This window comes from Saccoglossus kowalevskii, chromosome 3 (assembly GCF_978046115.1).
Source record: "Saccoglossus kowalevskii chromosome 3, keSacKowa6.1, whole genome shotgun sequence".
Taxonomy (NCBI): Eukaryota; Metazoa; Hemichordata; class Enteropneusta; family Harrimaniidae; genus Saccoglossus; species Saccoglossus kowalevskii.
In genome coordinates this window covers 33,948,936-33,966,990 of record NC_140643.1, presented here as the reverse complement: position 1 = coordinate 33,966,990, position 18,055 = coordinate 33,948,936, and the positions used below count along the sequence as shown (strand labels likewise).

General features: G+C 36.8%; 1 protein-coding gene across 1 annotated transcript; it reads left to right on the top strand.

The window, feature by feature from the left end:
• Positions 1-11,354: 11,354 nt before the first annotated feature.
• LOC100377739 (tafazzin-like) lies at positions 11,355-17,965 on the top strand. The gene is made up of 8 exons (XM_002738201.4): positions 11,355-11,598; positions 13,240-13,368; positions 13,830-13,875; positions 15,117-15,202; positions 15,375-15,455; positions 15,591-15,632; positions 16,263-16,456; positions 17,148-17,965. The coding sequence occupies exons 1-8, from the start codon at positions 11,487-11,489 to the stop codon at positions 17,301-17,303; spliced, it is 846 nt and encodes a 281-aa protein (XP_002738247.2). The 5' UTR covers positions 11,355-11,486; the 3' UTR covers positions 17,304-17,965.
• Positions 17,966-18,055: the final 90 nt, after the last annotated feature.

Sequence of the window (18,055 nt, the reverse complement as noted above, 5' to 3'; positions counted from 1 at the left end):
TTTTACATGACAGGCACCTCAAATCACTGATCACCAACCCCCTAAGACGTTGGTTTCAACTCATTATCAACCTAGCTGTGAAAATTATTTTTAGTCTCCAATCGAACGCAGTCCGAAAACAGAGACTTATGGATTGACCTCTGCATAAATCTGTGCGTGCGTCCATGTCTACTTCCCTTTGGACCTGTATCTTAGACATATGACACCTGACATGCCTGGACTGGTTACATTCAAATTTCATACATGCATCATACATAACATTATACATATGCACATCAATTTGTTTCACAGTCTGATTCAAGATGGCAGAATGGCAGTGATTTTTGTGCTGAAAAATCATCAAAATTAAGCATTTTTGGCATTTCGAAACCGGATCTTGGCTGTTTACAGTTGGATTTCAAACTTGGTACATACATTGGACATTATAGGACCTTGATGCATGTCATTTTCAGATCGGTTTGGACTGTTGGCCATTTTGTTTTAGTGAATGTGGTTCAGACATGCTTTGACTGATTATGTTCACATTATATATATTTATTATACATTATGTCATAGATATACAGATGTATTGGTTTGATTATCTGATTCAAAATGGCCTACTGGTGGCCATTTTGTTTTAATTAGCTCCGCTGTCGAGCTTTGTCGAGCAGAGCTTATCGTATGAGTGATTGTCCGTCGTCATCGTCCGGTGTCCATCGTTCGTGTCAATGTTTTACTTTTAATTCTCTAAATTTGGTGAATATTTTTGGTAAAAAGTGATATTTTCGACTTCTTGTTAAAAACCGCAAGTCCAATTGCTTTGATATTACAAATATAGATACTACATGTGGACCTCACTAAGATTTGTTCAATTTGTAATGATATCTTTAATTCTCTAAATTTGGTGATAATTTTTGTCATTTTTGATAAAAAGTGATATTTTCGACTTCTTGTTAAAAACCGCAAGTCCAATTGCTTTGATATTACATATATAGGTACTACATGTGTATCTCTCTCAGATTTGTTCATTTCATGATGATATCTTTAATTTTCTAATTTTGGTGAATATTTTTGTCATTTTTGGTAAAAAGTGATATTTTCAACTTCTTGTTAAAAACCACAAGTCCAATTGCTTTGATATTACATATATAGATACTACATATGGACCACTCTCAAATTTGTTCATTTCATGATATCTTCAATTCTCTAATTTTGATGAATATTTTTGGTAAAAAGTGATATTTTCTTCTTGTTAAAAACCACAATCATTTATGGTTAAAAATTATATTTTTGAATTCTTGTTGAAAACAGCAAGTCCCATTGCATTGATACTATACATATTGTTCATTTTCTAATGATATCTTCTGTTCAATTAGCTCAGCCGATAGACTGCTTGTTAATTTTGTTCCAGAGCAATATCTCTCAATATGGACAACTACATATTTGACGATCAGATACCCATACAAGATGACTGAATGTCATTTTAATGTTAAAAAATCATAATCATGCATCAGCTTCTGGAGCCATATCTCTGATATGTTTATATTCCATATATATCTTAAATTTGATAACTAGTAGAGACTGTGCCATGCATGGCTTGTCATTAAACAGAATAAATACAGCTATACTATTGCCCTGGTGTTTCATTCAAGTATCCGACGTAAATCGATCTCCACTAAACATCGCTCATTCCAAAATGTCCTGCCCCTAAGTTTGCACAATCGAAATGTTTGTATATCCGAACAAAAATCATGTCTGGGCTGTTCGGATATCAACTACCATTCAATTACATGCATGTCAAGTTTGAATAAAATCCGTCAAGGCATGCCTCAGAAATGGTCATGACATACTGTATGTTGATTTGACCTGCACACGTATCCCATTATGACTTTGCTTTGTATCAACCAACGAATGAAGACATGTTGAAGAAATGAGGATAAACAGATAGACGTAACCCAAAACCCAAGTCACCATTTATGACTATGTCGAACGAGGACTAAAAATAAAACTAATTGTGTGTGTGCCCTAGTGTGCACAAAATACATTCAAATATATATTTTCAAGTATATACAAGACACTTCGCGATGAGCGTCTTTTGCGGTCAGTAATATTCACGAACATTTTTGTTCACAATTGGCGATCCGTTCTGCTAGGATTGCCCTTAAAATCAATTTTGTGTTTCTGAGTGTGTGTTTTCACCTATTAATTCTTCTGTGATTGTTTTGGCTTGGCCTATTTCCCTCAAACTTGACAGGCAGGTCACACCACCACCCTAGTTATTAGGTAAAATCTGAAGAAAAAAATTGGCCTATCGTTGCCATAGTAACAGCCAAAAAACTGGATAGCTTCGTGCTAAATGAATCTCCTCCTACAAATTTAGGATAAAACTCTTCAGACATAGCTCATTCTACTCAGCTGGAGTGTGGGCACTAAGTTACTATTTGAATTTTTGATATCTGTTTTCATTACCGACAAATTTGACTCTTCTGTGAACCGTTTGGTTCAAACTTGGCGGGCAAGTCACACCTTCACTCTAGTTAGGTTGTAAAATCTGAAAACAAATTCTCGCTCACCGCTGCCATAGCAACAGCCAAACACTGATTTTTGAATACTTTCGCCCCATTACCTCCTACCAGTCTTTATTACCAAACGCTTCAGCGTGGTATTAAGAGTTTGTTTTCAGGGGTGGGTGATACCAAGGTGGGAAATGGATGCACATATGGGGTTAATTCCTTGAATTGCAATATAGAGGGTTCAGGCTGAAATACAATATATAGTGTTTTCATGTTTCGTCTGATATTTCTGTGGTATTCTGCTGCTGTAAGTAATGCACGATTTGTTCCGAAATTCAGTATATTGTGTGTATTCCAGGGTTATTCGTTTTTTGCTGAAAACACCCCTATTTTTTAGTGGCAGAGTTTGAATAGTCTCACTCCCACTGGGAAATCTGCATTGTTGCTTGAATGTGAGTTAATTAAACACATTTTCCAGACCGGCGAAAGAGTATGCAACAGCCAATTTTAACAGCCTGTCACGTGATTTTAGTCTGAATGTCAACATGAAGAGGCTAGTCCATTTTACGCAGGAGTAATTGGGAGTAGAATATGTGAGGAATAGTATCAACAGAGATGTGTATAGTGAAAAGTAATATCTATCCTTCATTTACATCTCTGAACATTTCTGTTTTAGTATATTGGTTTGAAAATGTTGAACTTGCATGATTTGCAATGTGTTTTTTTAATGGGACTCCCCTATTGATCGAATCCCGGTTTGAACGAGAACGGCACACCACGTGATTCGTTTGAATACAATGCTGATGGCAAACATGCCGTGTTACTGCGGTACTCCACTGACGGGATGACTTACTGCATGCTACAACTTCGCTTGTGATGTTGCTTGTTAGCCATGGATTACATGAATCTTGATTACCAGTCAAATGTTGCTCATTTGACGTTGGTAATCTTTATTTGGAACTGAGTAACTTCCTGGTACTTCGTACTATGATAAAAATCAGTCAACATACATCAAGTTCTCTCAATCGTAGTATTCCATGTGATGTACACCTAATATGCCAAAAATGTTGCTGAACGATTTGAACTGAATAAAAATAGCAGACGAAAATTTGTTTACAAAATAAAAATACTTCGGTTGCCAATGAAAACCGGTAAAAAACAAGCAATATGTTTTCGGCTGTTATCATGGAAGGGACATGAACGTGAAGCTAACGTCTGTTTATAACTAAAACCGGGCACCTTATACGAGGTTTGCAAAAAAGCATGGCAGTCATTAGAAGTCACTTTATTTTATTGTTAGGACGTATTCAGCCGTTAAATGTATAATTTCCAATCGTTTTGCGATAGTATTTTCTAGGTTGGAAGCAGCATTTACATTTTATTCAAAGTTCAAAGCTGCGTTGGGATTCCGTTGACAGTGGTAACAATGTCGGCGCCGGTGATCTCTTACCAGTGCGCAACGTAGCCAAAATAAAAGGCATGATCATTTGGGCACTGCTATTACAAGACTTTGGCTGTTGCCATGGTAGCGGTGGGTCAGGATTGTTTTTCCAATTAGTGATGGTACGACCTGCCTGTCAAGTATGAACCGTGACAAAATCAGCCAAGCCAAAAAAAAATCACAGAAGAGTTAAAAAGCCATTCCTGCTGAACAGTTACTCTAACTTCGGGGTCAACTTTCTCATTAATGAAAAAAGATATCAAAAATTCAAATAGTAACTTTTTGCCCACACTCCAGCCGAGTACAATGAGCTATGTCTGAGGTGTTGTATCACAGGGAGTTGGACAAACTTGTGTATTTTAATAAATTATTGAATAATAAAATGTTATATAACTTTTCTTTTACCCCCCTCCCCTTCCTGGTATCTATTTCAAGTATTTTTGTCAGGTTCAAATCGTTCACCAGCATTTTTGGCATGTTAGATGTACATCACATAGAATACTAGGACTGGGAGAACTTAATGTTTGTTGACCACCTCAGGCTGGAATCTGAGTTTTATAAATCTTGAAGGGCTCTCGGAAGATCCACCCGCTGCCTGGACCCGCAGTAAAATCTCCGATTAATATGGAGCCGCAACCATCAACATCGATATACCATGAGGTTTCTGCTGGCGACGTTGCGGCGTTACTCAGTTCCAAATAAAGATTACCAACGCCAAATTAGCAAAATTTAACCGGTAACCAAGACTCAGTCTATCCACGACAAGCAAGCAACATCACAAACGAGGTTGTAGTGTGCAGCTCACGAGTCAGCGACGACCGATTTCAACGAAAGTCATTCCGTCAGTGGAGTACCGCAGTTGCACGGCATGTTTGCCAATGCACAGATCTGTGGAGGAACTTTTAACTTCAACATCAACCGTGTATCGTAGTCGCCCAGTTTAAGTTCTGGTTCTGTCGTGGTCCCAACTAAAGGGCGACAGTCGTCGTGTCGCGTCCTGTTCGATATGGGACTCACAGCGACGTATACAACGCGTGTAAAATGCATTGTTTATTTACATGAAATTCGAACACGCGTTGTGCTACGACCACCGCGCTTAAACATCCACGAGTTATTTATTCGGACAATGACTTAAATTAGACGTCTGATTATTTTATTTTCACACGTACAGCGACACGCGTTCTACACTGACAAGCGTTGCTAGGTCGCAGCACTGTCTTGGAGCATATTAATGGGCAATCGGGTTCCCCGATCTAAATTTCTATCCCGGTTTGTTGCACGTTCTTTTTTTAATATGAAATAATCAAATATGGGACATGTGTATAATAACAGAACCCCACACCCTCCCCGTGGCTTCGCTCGTGAAAGTACGGCAGCAGGATACACCGCATCACTCGTGAAAATAACTTCCATACGCAATGAAAGCCACGGGGAGGGTATCTGTCATAATACTTCATTATCACTGAAAACATTTTTCCCCTGAAATAAATTCCAGTGAATATGCCATTTCCCTCATACTATATTGAGACACAGCGCAGTGAAAATTAGATTCACATGTAATGCTTGAAAACATGTCAGCAAAAATAAATTAAGTGAAATTCTACGTGACTTCATAATAGTTGGAAATGAACACATTACACCCGACCCTACCACTCCATATACAATGTAAACTACACCCCAAAACATCCTTTCACCCACAGTTACTACCGTGTTTCACCAGTGTATTCTATTTGACGTCAGGAGAAATTGAAATAAACAAATTAATTATAATTCCAGCCTCTAGTTTACCACTGATTAAATAAACTACCTCGTCTTTATGTCAACTTGCAGTTATTCGTTGCCTACATCAGTGACTTCAAAATATATGTTTCAATCCCAGGAATTTCACTCGCTGTTAATTGCATGGGAGTGGCAGTCTTTAATGAATTTCTATTGTCATGTCAATTTCTTGCGATTACTCGAACATTAAGCTGTAACCACATACCGCCTAGGTGCTGTAATTAAATTCTGGTGTAAGCACCATATGAACTATGAACAATGCATGTGAAGCCAGCTGTGGGGTATATTCAATCCTATAGATTTCTCATTGTTTGGTAACTATTTGCTGCAAATGCAACAAAAATCAATATAAAAAATATTACCCACACAGTATCCTACAGGTTACTTGTATTATTATTACCAAACGCTTCAGCGTGGTATTAAGAATTTGTTTTCAGGGTTGGGTGATACCAAGGTGGAAAATGGTTGCACATATGGGTGTAATTCCTGGAATTGCAATAGACAGGGTTCAGGCCGAAATACAATATATAGTGTTTCCATGTTTCGTCTGATATTTCTGTGGTATTCTGCTGCTGTAAATAATGCAAGATTTGTTCCGAAATTCAGTGTGTTGTGTGCACTCCAGGGTTATTCGTTTTTTTTCTCAAAACACCCCTATTTTTTAATGGCAGAGTCCAATAGTTTCACCCCAACTGGGAAATCTGCATTGTTGCTTGAATGAGAGCTAATTAAACACATTTTCCAGACCGGCGAAAGTGTATGCAACAGCCAATTTTAACAGCCTGTCACGTGATTTTACTCTGAATGTCAACAAGAAAGAGGCTAGTCCATTTTACGCAGGAATAATTGGGGGTAGAATATGTAAGGGATAGTATCAACAGAGATGTGTATACTGAAAAGTAACATCTATCCTTCTTTTGCATTACTTAGCATTTCTGTTTTAGTATACTGGTTTGAAAATGTTGAATTTGCATGATTTGCTATGTTTTTTTTTAACTGAAACTCCCCTATTGATTGAATGTCGGGTTTGAAGAAGAACGGCACACCACGTGATTCGTTTGAATACAATGGTGAAGGGTTGACACAAATTTATGTTGAAGTTAAAAGTTTCTCCACAGAATTTTGCATTGGCAAACATGCCATGCTACTGCGGTACTCCACTGACGGGGTGACTTTCGTCGACAGCGGTCGTCGCTGAGCCGCACGCTACAACTTCGCTTGTGATGTAACTTGTTAGCCGTGGATTGAATGAATCTTCATTACCGGTTAAAATGTTGTTCATTTGGCGTTGGTAATCTTTATTTGTAACTGGGTAACGTCGCAACGTCGCCAGCAGAAACATCCTAACTAAAACCGGGCACCGTATATGAAGTTCGCAAAAAACATTCAGTCTTTAGAAGTCACTTAATTGTATTGCTAGGACGTATTCTGCCGTTAAATGTATTATTTCCATCCGTTTTGCGATAGTATTTTCTAGATTGGAGGCAGTATTTACATTTCATTCAAAGTTCAAAGTTGCGTTGAGATTACGTTGATACAGTGTAACAATGTCCGTCGGCGCCGGTGTGCAACGTAGCCAAAATAAAAGGCATAATCATTTAAACACTGCTATCACAAGACTGGTAGGAGGTAATAAAGTTGGCGCAAAAGTATTCAAAAAAAACAGTTTCTGACTGTTGCCATGGTAGTTGTGGGCCAGGATTGTTTTTTCCAATTAGTGACGGTACAACCTGCCTGTCATGTATGAACAAAATTAGCTAAGAGAGGAGTTAGAAGCTGTTGCTGGTGAAAAGTTACCCCAACGTTGGGGTCCATTTTCTCGGTAATGAAAATAGACATAAAAACAGTAAATTGTTGCCTACACTCAAGCTGAGTAGAATGAGCTATGTCCGTGCTTTGTCCGTGCTTTGTAAGGTGTAATACATTTGGCGTGAAGGTATTAAAAGAATCAGTTTTTGGATGTTGCCATGGAAACGGTGGTCAGAATTTGTTTTCGGATTTTACAAAAAGTAACTTCGTACCCACACTCAAGCTAAGTAAAATAAGCTATGTCTGGGGTGTTGTATCCTAAATTTGTAGCAGGAGATACGTTTAGTGAGAAGTTATCAACAAAGCTTGGACGTTCAGTTGTGAGACATGACAAAATAAACGGTGCCAGTGATAGATTTCGAGTATGAAAAAACAAAATAAACGCAATCAAAGGCGCCGACCACGCGCGTTGGAAATAAAGAGAACGCGTTGCGAGAGTAATCTCGCTTGCATCTTTCACTCACGCAAACGCACACACATGCCATTTCCGTATATTGAATACGTTGGCAACGGAAGGGACAAGTTTAAATCATCTTTGTATTAACACAACTTGAAAGCAACAGTTTCACACTGAATATATGTTTATAAATTATCAAACTAAACATTCAATGAAGCGGACTGCGACGGTTAAGACGAAAAGACAAGGCTAAGACGAAAAAACATGTGACAGTACGATTATGTTCGTCTACTCATAGACCCTCTACTGGAGGGTCTATGGTCTACTACATGCCCCGGGACTACACGTTCAAGTATCCAACTTCCCAATACAAATTTTTTTTAGTATCAGCAATAATTTCTAGTACTGCCTGGATAATTGCGTATTATTAGTTTACATCAGACATAACCCTGTATAGGATTTTTTAACAATGTCTCAAATTTCCGAAAGAATATTCAAATAAGTTGGAATGAATATGAATTGAATGTCCATCTTTTACAAATCAGCTATTAAAACAGTTCACCACCACGATTATGGTGAATTAGCGAGTTATCAACGAAGACGACGGGACGTCTCCAATCATGAGCTGGCTGGTTCGAATTTATCCACTTTTACAGTGATGAATATTGCATTCGAGTTGAGTTACTTGTAATTACAAGCTTGATTTACATTTTTCTTGGGGTGTTTTTTGTCAATGTATTAAATATAAGTGCGTTGGGAAATAGCATAATTATATTGCGTCAGTGAAAGAGACTGGTGAGACTGTGTCACAACGCGTTCTATTTATTGCCAACGCGCGTGGTCGGCGCCTCTGATTGCGTTTATTTTGTATTTTTATTTTCAAAATGTATCACTGGCTGCGTTTTTTTTGTTACGTCTCGCAACTGAACGTCCAAGCTGACTTTGTATTGGCTGTAAGAGCAATCCCAGTGGAGCGGATCGCCAATACCATGTTCATTTGCATATCGACCGTGAAAATACCGAAAACATTATTGCATGGGTGATATGCAAATTTAATAGTTTTAGTCAAAATAAGTGACTGCCTAGAAGTACCATTATTCTTGTTCAAATTTCATTTCACTCGGCAAGTATATCCATGTACCCAAGCGTAAAATATCGTACTTCTAAATATTGTTTATTTCTGCTATGTTTTGAAAAACGCTACTCTTGAAAGGACTAATTTGTTTGCTCCAAGACCTCATTTGCATATGTGGTGTGGAAATACCGATTTTGATTTCAGGGACGAATCAAAATAAACTGCAGTACATATGTAATAATGTGAAATACTTCATTTTCACTGTAAACATTTTTCCGCTAAAATAAATTCCAGTGAAAATGCCATTTCCTACATACCCCATTGAGACTTGACACAGCACAGTGAAAATTGGATTCATACGTGATGCTTGAAAACGAAAATAATTAAGTGAAATTCTATGTGACTTCATGAGAGTTGTCGACGAAAACTGCGTGAAATGGGAAAACTGTGACGCCTTGTGACGTCACGATAACTTATTCAAGATGGCGGCAAACGAGGGGTTTTCGTCGTGAAATCGACCAATTTCGGACCATCGCCCTCAAAATAATTGATGAAATAGTTTCGGGACCCATCGACAGTAGAAAAGTAGAAACTTGAGGCGAAAATAATGAAAAAAAACGGCTGTTACGGCCCGACCTGATTTCAGGTCGGTAAAATATGGTAACTCGCATAGGATGGAACTGTAGCTCCCTGGTTTCGCGTTAACACCACGACGAACAAAATAACAGACAGCGAAACCAAGCGAGCTACAGAACTGCAGCTATAGCTAATCCTACTCAGTCTGAGTGTGGGCATAAATTCACTGGGTTTTTTATGTATATTTTCATTACCGAGAAACTTGACCTCAAAGTTGGGGTAACTTTTTACCAGCAACGGTTTTTAACTGCTCTGTGTTTTTTTTTTTCATCTTTGCATTGGCTAATTTTGTTCATACTTGACTAATTGAAATACCCCAGACCATTCGTCCCGGTGTTATCGCTATCGCCACACGAGACTCCAGCTTGTCTCCTATACAATTTTCCTTCCGCCCACTTAATTTTAATATTCATATGACCTTTGCACTGACATCGATAGCCAATCGCATTCGACCGCGGACGTCACTCTAAATAAACAACTGAATAAATTAATATACATGTACCATATTTGGAAGATAGCGGGTAAATTCAACGTTGTTGGTGTGTTCCTTCGGGTTCGAAGTCGCACGAAACGAGTTAATGTTCCGTTATCTTTCGCAAGTAAAACAGGTCGATATGTATTAAACATGGCATTTGTTTTCTTATTACGCAAGCTTCCGTCGAAGTGGTGTTTTTTTCGACGATTTGTGGCATGTTGCAAAACGAACGAAACATTGCGGCATTCTTAGCGGTGGATAAGGGATCGACTATGTCGTCACATTTATGTCTCGTTTGAAAGAGAATAAACAACCGCTCAGAAAAATATGTTGCTAATATTTAAGTGCGGTGCCTTGAAATCGCCTGCCCGACGTCCAAATTTCAAAAGGATGTTCGATGTAACCAGTCTTGTGATTGGTTGTTGACAATGCTGAAAAGGCCACGCCTCCAACGGTGTCGTGCGTTCGGACTAACCGTTAGGAATTCCTAAATGGAGTCAATTTGTGTAGTTTTCTTGATTTATTCTGCAGATATCGGTAAAATGTAGGTAAGGCTTTGGCGAAATTCGAAGGAGCAACTAATATTCTTCAACCTGGTATTTTTTTTAGATTTTATTTTTTATTTTTTTCGTCTGTTTTTTCGAGTTTAAAAAATGTGAGCTGGCTGGAGCCTTCATCCCTTGTCTATTTCTTACACTAGATACCAGCCGATATCCCCCCCCCCCCCGCGCTCATAGAGACTGCGTATTACAGTTGATTATAGTTCCTGGGCTCCCTGTGGTATCGGCTGGTATCTAGTGTAAGAAATAGATAATGCAATTATTTTGAATAAAATCACTTCATATATACCAGTAATCATAAATATTTTTTCTCAAAAATGGGGCTGTGTGTGGGGTTATACCAGAAATGGTGGAGACTGTGCACACATTGGGGGGGGCGGTCCTGTATCGATCTTCCTAAAGTTGTAATACCAAAAAAAAATATTGTACAGTCGGACCTCTGAAGAAAAACAAAAAGAAATTGACATATTCTAAAAAAAATAATATCACATAACAATGTAAATCTTTTCCCTTCACCCTCCCTCTTTACATGTAATTCAATTTATGGTTCGTTTTGGCAGATTGTGCCGTTTAAATACTTCCATGCTACAATTTATTATTCCCCCCCCCCCGCCGTGTTTGACTAAAAAACAAAATACCGAGTACAAAATAGCGCCACCAGTGACGACGACAGAGGGCGCAATCTTAAAAATGGCTTCCTAACTGTGATGTTATGAGGATCGTGTCACGTATTCTTTTGAATTTTAGTACAGTACTTACTCCACATGTTCTTCACACACTATACGTATCTCCGTCAACAAAACTTTAATTTATAATGCAAATATGCCCCTTGAAAAGTTTCAGTGGTGTTTTCCTGCCAGACCAAACCGACTGTACAACATCGCTAGTGGGATTACGATAGCCGGTGTTGGAACATTTGCCAAGGTACTTCTTGGTGAGTTTTATTTTTACAATAGATTCGGTATTACAATCAATACACTTCCTTGCTCCCGGGGGTATTTCTTGATGTTCCTGAGTATTTCGATTGGCAGAACATTGTGCTGATATCCTAAACTTTGAGATGCTTATTCTTATAATTGAAATGTTTGACGTGGCTCAAATTCATATGTTGTTTAATAAATTGGTTATATGTGCATAGTTTATTAGTTTTCTGTATGGTCGGTAGCCGTATATTATCAAGTTATATCTTTTATTTTTGTTTTCATTTTGTTACTGATACCATCGAAAGTAGAGGCATCACAGCTGTCAAAAGATGACCATTTGTTAACTTTGAGTTTACTTCCTGAGATGTAATGTTCTAATATTCTTTTAACTGCTATTCTGTTTATTATATTTAAGTATTTGTTTACATATTTCAGTCATAATAGAATAACTTATAAGTTCTGTTGATGTGCCAAATTTGCTTGTTTTTTTATGCATGCCTAATACATTTTTACCGAAGTTAATTCAAGTTTAAGTAAGTCGATAGTTAAAAATATTTTTTCAAAGAAATATTCTGTTTTGATTTCTGGATTTTAACCTTTTCACCACCAGACTTTCTCGCCCAAATTATTCTGCACTTTTTTCTAATTCTTCAATATTTCTGGAAATGAACCCTAATTTTTGAGCCAACAGACAAAATTTGAGTCTACCGCAGAGAAGGATCTCATTTAAGGGCTGCGAAAAAAATTTTAGTAAAAGTTTGTTTTTATGGACAGGCAACCTTGCTGCAGTGACATAGATACTAATTAAAATCACTTTATAAAATGATTTCAAATTGCGAGTGAAAAGAAACAATTTAAATTCGGAAAAATTAAAATACAATATTTAAACCGCGGTGGTCGTCGTGCAGCGCGTGTTCGAATTTCATGTAAATAAACAATGAATTTTACATGAGTTGTATACTTCTTTATGAGCCCCATATCGAACAGGACGCGGCGCAACGACTGCCGCCCTTTAAGTCAGTGAATACAATATTTGGTAAAAAAAATTCTGCAGCCTCCACAATTGAAAACTTTACAGGTGTGAATCTCATTAGGATTCTCACATGAAGTTACAGGGAAAATGGACTATTATAAGGCAAAGGAAAATAATGTCCTCTTTCGTCCAGGTTATATAACAACTTCTCTTTTACTAATATTTGGTGGGTTTTTACATGTATATACTAAAATGATATTACACCCATTAAAATGTGTAAGATGCCCATCGTGAAGTGTCGGGTATAAATTCTGGTAAAAATATTCAAAATATCTTTATTATGGTTATATGTATTTATTGGTGCTAGATCATCCCGTCCCAGTGACCCAGTATCTGAGACTGAAGTATTGCAGACATGTGAGACGACTTCTGTTTATTCATGGAGATAATTTCATGGTTTATTTTATCATCTTTATGCCTATTTTATTGTCTATAGAGGAACTGCGTCTTGATTGATGTAAATGCATCAGTCAATTTGAGTGTAATTATCATGCAACCCTTCATTACTACATGTATACTACTTGGTACATCTGCATTGCATCATGGAGCTAACAAATCTACCAAGCAACTCTCATCATAATACTTAAATATATATTAAGTATTAATTATCTTTTCTTAGCTTGGTTAAACAAAGTTAACTGTTACAATATTGAACTGTTGGAAAGTGCTGTGAGTCGAAGAAACAAGAATCAACCATTGGTAACAGTTAGTAATCATCGCTCGTGCCTTGATGATCCATCTATTTGGGGTAAGACACTTGCTCATTGTCTAGTGATATCATTTATTTTGGGGTAAGACAATTGCTCATTGCCTAGTGATATCATCTATTTTGGGGTAAGACAATTGCTCATTGTATTGAACAAATTTTCATTTGTTTACCATATATGATATTGGATTATGTGAGTTCTTTGAAAAATTTTGGAATCTGACATGCCACTGAAAGATGCTGAATAATTTAGGAAACTGACATGCCACTGAAAGATGGGATGTGAATAAAAATATATATATTTTATTATTGTTGTTTGATACCAAGAATTTATAAGATGATATTATGTGAGTGGTCTGATATGCAATGAAGATCTCACACAAATTAAAGAATTCCTGGAGTATGTATTATGGTTTAGTAACACAGTTCTCAGTTTAGTGTTATAATTTTGTAAGTAGGGATTGATGAATAAAATTTTTTTCATGGTGTATTTTGTCACACAGGTTGCTTGCGAATAAAAACACTATTTACAAGAAAATACATGAGATGGTAAGTGATGAACTATTGAACAGCTTATAGTATAGGATAGAACGAGAGTACATTAGCTCCTCTGACTTGCGATATAGTGACGGGGATTAGTGATCTCTGTACATGTGTGTGTCCTCACCTTTAGTATCTTGGACACGTCTTCATCGATTACATTCAATCTTCACATACACATCTTGAAATACATAGTCCAGTCGCTTCAAGAACCAATTCAATAGAAACCATTTTTGTGATCAAAAAGGATTTCTGCTATTGTGGAACCGGATCTTGGTTGGATTTTATTCAAGCTTTTTACATACATTGGACATTATATGTTACCTTGATGCACATCATTTTGTTTTTCAGATTGGCATTTTTGTTTTAATTAATGCTGTTCCAGAAATATCTCCCATATGCTTTGACCAATCATTTTCAAACTTTATATATGCATTTTGTCACACATAAGCATTTTGTATTCATTTGATTCAAGATGGCCGAATGGCAACCATTTGAATGTTAAAAGGGAATCAAAACCTAGCATTTCTGTCATTCCAGAATAGAATCTTGGTCTTGCATGGACAGATTTCATTCAAACAGAATAGAACCTTGATGCATGTCAATTTGTTTGAATTCAGAATGGCAGACTGGCAGCCATTTTGTTTTGACAGAGCCATATTTCTAACATGCCTTGACACATTATGAATACATAATTGTGAAAAAATATTACAATTACAGTGGCCCCACGCTAAGTCACGGGTATCGGGTCGGACATACCGAGGTGTCTCTTGAAAGAGGAGTTTTTGCATTGAACATGGATAAAAAGCACATGTCCACACACGGGTTTACTTATAGTTTTCTTTATTGAAAAACATCACAGCATCCATATCCGCATAGATTCATTGTAGCAAGTTTTATAGAGCCATATCGAAAGGGGACCGATCAAGAAGTATGTAAAGTCGCAATGACCCAGTTGACACCTCGAGTCAGGCCGTTGTCTCCCTTTGTATCTCAGTATTTGACGGCCAGTAGGTGTTGGTCTACTCCAGTCCTTTAATGGCAAATTAAATACACGATGTGACGATACATTAGTTTTTTTACTTCAAATAAAACTGCTGGCAAGACAAAATAGAATTTTTGGGAGCCATCCAACTACCCGCGACTTACTGAGGCGTGACTTAGCGAGGGGTCATGGTATACACAATACAAGTTTCTAGATACCCTGCCATGCCATTTCACTCACATGTAATATATGTAATTATTTTTAGGACACTGGCTGCCAATGATATTGTATTCACAAGAAGACTTTATTCAAAGTTCTTCAGCCTTGGAAGATGTGTTCCAGTTTGTCGAGGTAATGACTGTGAGCAGGATTCTTTCTAGTTGTCACTCATGGTGTTCAAGTGTCTTTTGAATCTATGTGCATTGTCTAGATAAAGTCATTACATCAATCATTGTATTACTATGGCATTTTATTGTGATGATTATTTTTGCTATAATTGAAGTTGTATTATGTTTTTTCTCAGGAGATGGAGTTTACCAGCAAGGTGTTGATTTCTGTTTACAAAAATTAAATAATGGTGACTGGGTTCATGTCTTCCCTGAAGGTAAGTCTTTTCTAGGAATATTATGTTTAATAGATGTAGACAGTGTTGGTCTGTGAATGCTTTCAAGATGTCCATCACTAAACAAGGAATATTATGGAATATAGCATAATATATCATATTTATTTGTTTCTGCAGGAAAGGTGAACATGACTAATGAATACATAAGATTGAAATGGGGTGAGTGATGACATCTTAGCATGTGGCTCTTTGAATATGGGGTGGGGGTGGGTAGTTATCAAGGTATAAGGCAATATTTGAATACCGGTACTACTGTTAGTTACCAAATCAGGTGAGAATGTGAACCATACCATACAATGCAATATATAATTGTTTTTATGTTGCTTTTCAGGTTGTTTTTTTCTTATTTGGTTCAGGGGAAACCTTGCCTTGCAATATCTGATCATCTTATGTCCCTTTTCAAATTGGAGATATTGGGGAATCATGCAATATCTATTTTTTTTTAAATTGCTTTCCAAATGTATGAAGGGGTAATGTAATGGGTGCGCACTATCATATTATTCCGAAAATTGTCACATACTTTGTGGACTGTGTATTTGCCGCAAATATTTTGCTATTTAGAATAACCTCATATCATACTTTTATCATGCTTAGGTGGTAAAGTCAGTGTTTATTGTGATCTGGTGTTCATGTGGTAGGGCTCTATGCTTTGGCTTTTTTGGGGCCTTTATTGTCTGTCTGAAGCTAGCGAGTGGAAACTCATTAAATGACAAAATATAGATAAATTTGTGATATTTCACTTAAAGCTTTTTGAAATGAACTAATAGTGCCAAATACTTACCATTTCAGGAGTAGGCAGGTTGATTGCAGAGTGTAAACAGGTCCCCTTAGTCATTCCATTTTGGCATGTAGGAATGGAAGACGTACTACCAAATAAGGAGCCTTATATTCCCCATATTGGGAAAACAGTAACTCTACTAGTGGGGAAACCCATAGAGTTTCGAGACATGTTGACACACCTCAGGAATGAACGGAGAAGTCCAGTGAGTATTTTATCTAGTCAGTCATTGATTTATGAGCTAGTACTCAACAGTGGGGGGGTATGCTGGATGTCAGCTTGGTGTAAGATGTACAGCTGTACTGTGACAAAAGTTTATGGAAAGCTTCCCAGTATCAACACCCAGTTATTACATTATCTTGTCTCTATGGGAAAATTGTATATAATTATTTCAACAACAATGTATGGTTTAATACTATGTCCAGTCATGCTTTCAGTTTAAGGCAGTTTTCCAGGCGAGTGCTCAGAAAATACTACATTTAACAAGCGAAGCAAAATGATGGTTATGAGTGTGAAGTAATAATATTGTGATTGTTTCCCAATGACTGCTGCATGATGTTTGCAATAGTGCAAATGTACCTTTTCGTTTTAAAACTATAGCCATACATCAACCCATTGTCTGAGCAAAATAAATGAACATGGCGAGATGTCAACCAAACATGAAGCAGATCATATTCGGGCAGAGGTTTGAAAAAAGGTGCATACATTTGGTCATGCACACCCTATGGTTTCTAAAGTGATTGTTTCGCTTTGCTCAACCCAGTAATATACTTATAAAGAATACATAATGGTCAATCTGTATAATTGTCTATGTAGTAGTAATCACAAACATAATGTCAAGTTCCTCTTGTTTCACAATGCATTTAGTAACAAAAGCACATTGTGTTACATTGTAGTTGGAGATACGAAAGAAGATCACAGATATAATCCAGGAGGAGTTTGTTCTTCTCAAAGCAAAAGCGGAAGCACTTCATCATAAAGCATTACAGGATAGACAGGGTTTTCAATCCAATAACATCAATATCTCCAATGAAGAGAAGGCAAATAGATAGTAGGAGTATCATCATAATAGATGCAATTGTGGTTTCCATCTTTATTAATGATTCAATGACTTTCACATCAACAATGCAATGTACAAGTTATCATGGTATCAACCATTTAATTAATTTTCTTCAACCTATTTACATTGTATATCTGCATTTTTGATATTTATTTAACAGTATCCATATATGGGCAAATACTGAAAACCTGAATGGAAAAACTACAAGTACACATATTTTTAGTCTGTCTGCGCCGACTTTACATTTTAGACTTCTGAAACACCATCAACTGCATTTCATACTCATTACAAGTGAGCATCCGAATTTTGTAACAACTTTCGACTTCTTCAGTCTGATCTTCAGTTGTGTAATTTTGATACTTTTATAAATATTATAAACTTCTGAATAAGATGGCTTCCACTTTGTGCATCTCAAGACATAATTCTTGTTCAATGGGATATTCTCAATTTAATTAATGTGTTATTATAAATATCTTTTACTTTTTACTGTGTTACAGATTGTTTGCGAAATGTGCATCGCTAACAGAGGAGCTGTATCAGTTGATTTTAGATTGTATACTGAGTACTGTTTTTTTCAAAATAGCAGGTCAATGGTTTTGATTACAAAAGTTGTTTTTTATAGAAGTCAATAATAAAAATGAAATTATGTGATAAGCGTGTCCTTTTCATGAATGACGAAATAAGAGACAATATCTGTGATTTTTTTGTGTTTAAATACAAACACGAAAAAAGATAGTCAAATCT

Excerpts from the sequence above, each read along its gene's own strand:
- LOC100377739 (XM_002738201.4), top strand. The coding sequence starts at position 11,487 with ATGCCCCTTGAAAAGTTTCAGTGGTGTTTTCCTGCCAGACCAAACCGA. Across the intron at positions 13,369-13,829 it reads TGATGATCCATCTATTTGGG|GTTGCTTGCGAATAAAAACA; the intron begins GTAAGACACTTG and ends TTTGTCACACAG. Across the intron at positions 15,456-15,590 it reads GGTTCATGTCTTCCCTGAAG|GAAAGGTGAACATGACTAAT; the intron begins GTAAGTCTTTTC and ends TTGTTTCTGCAG.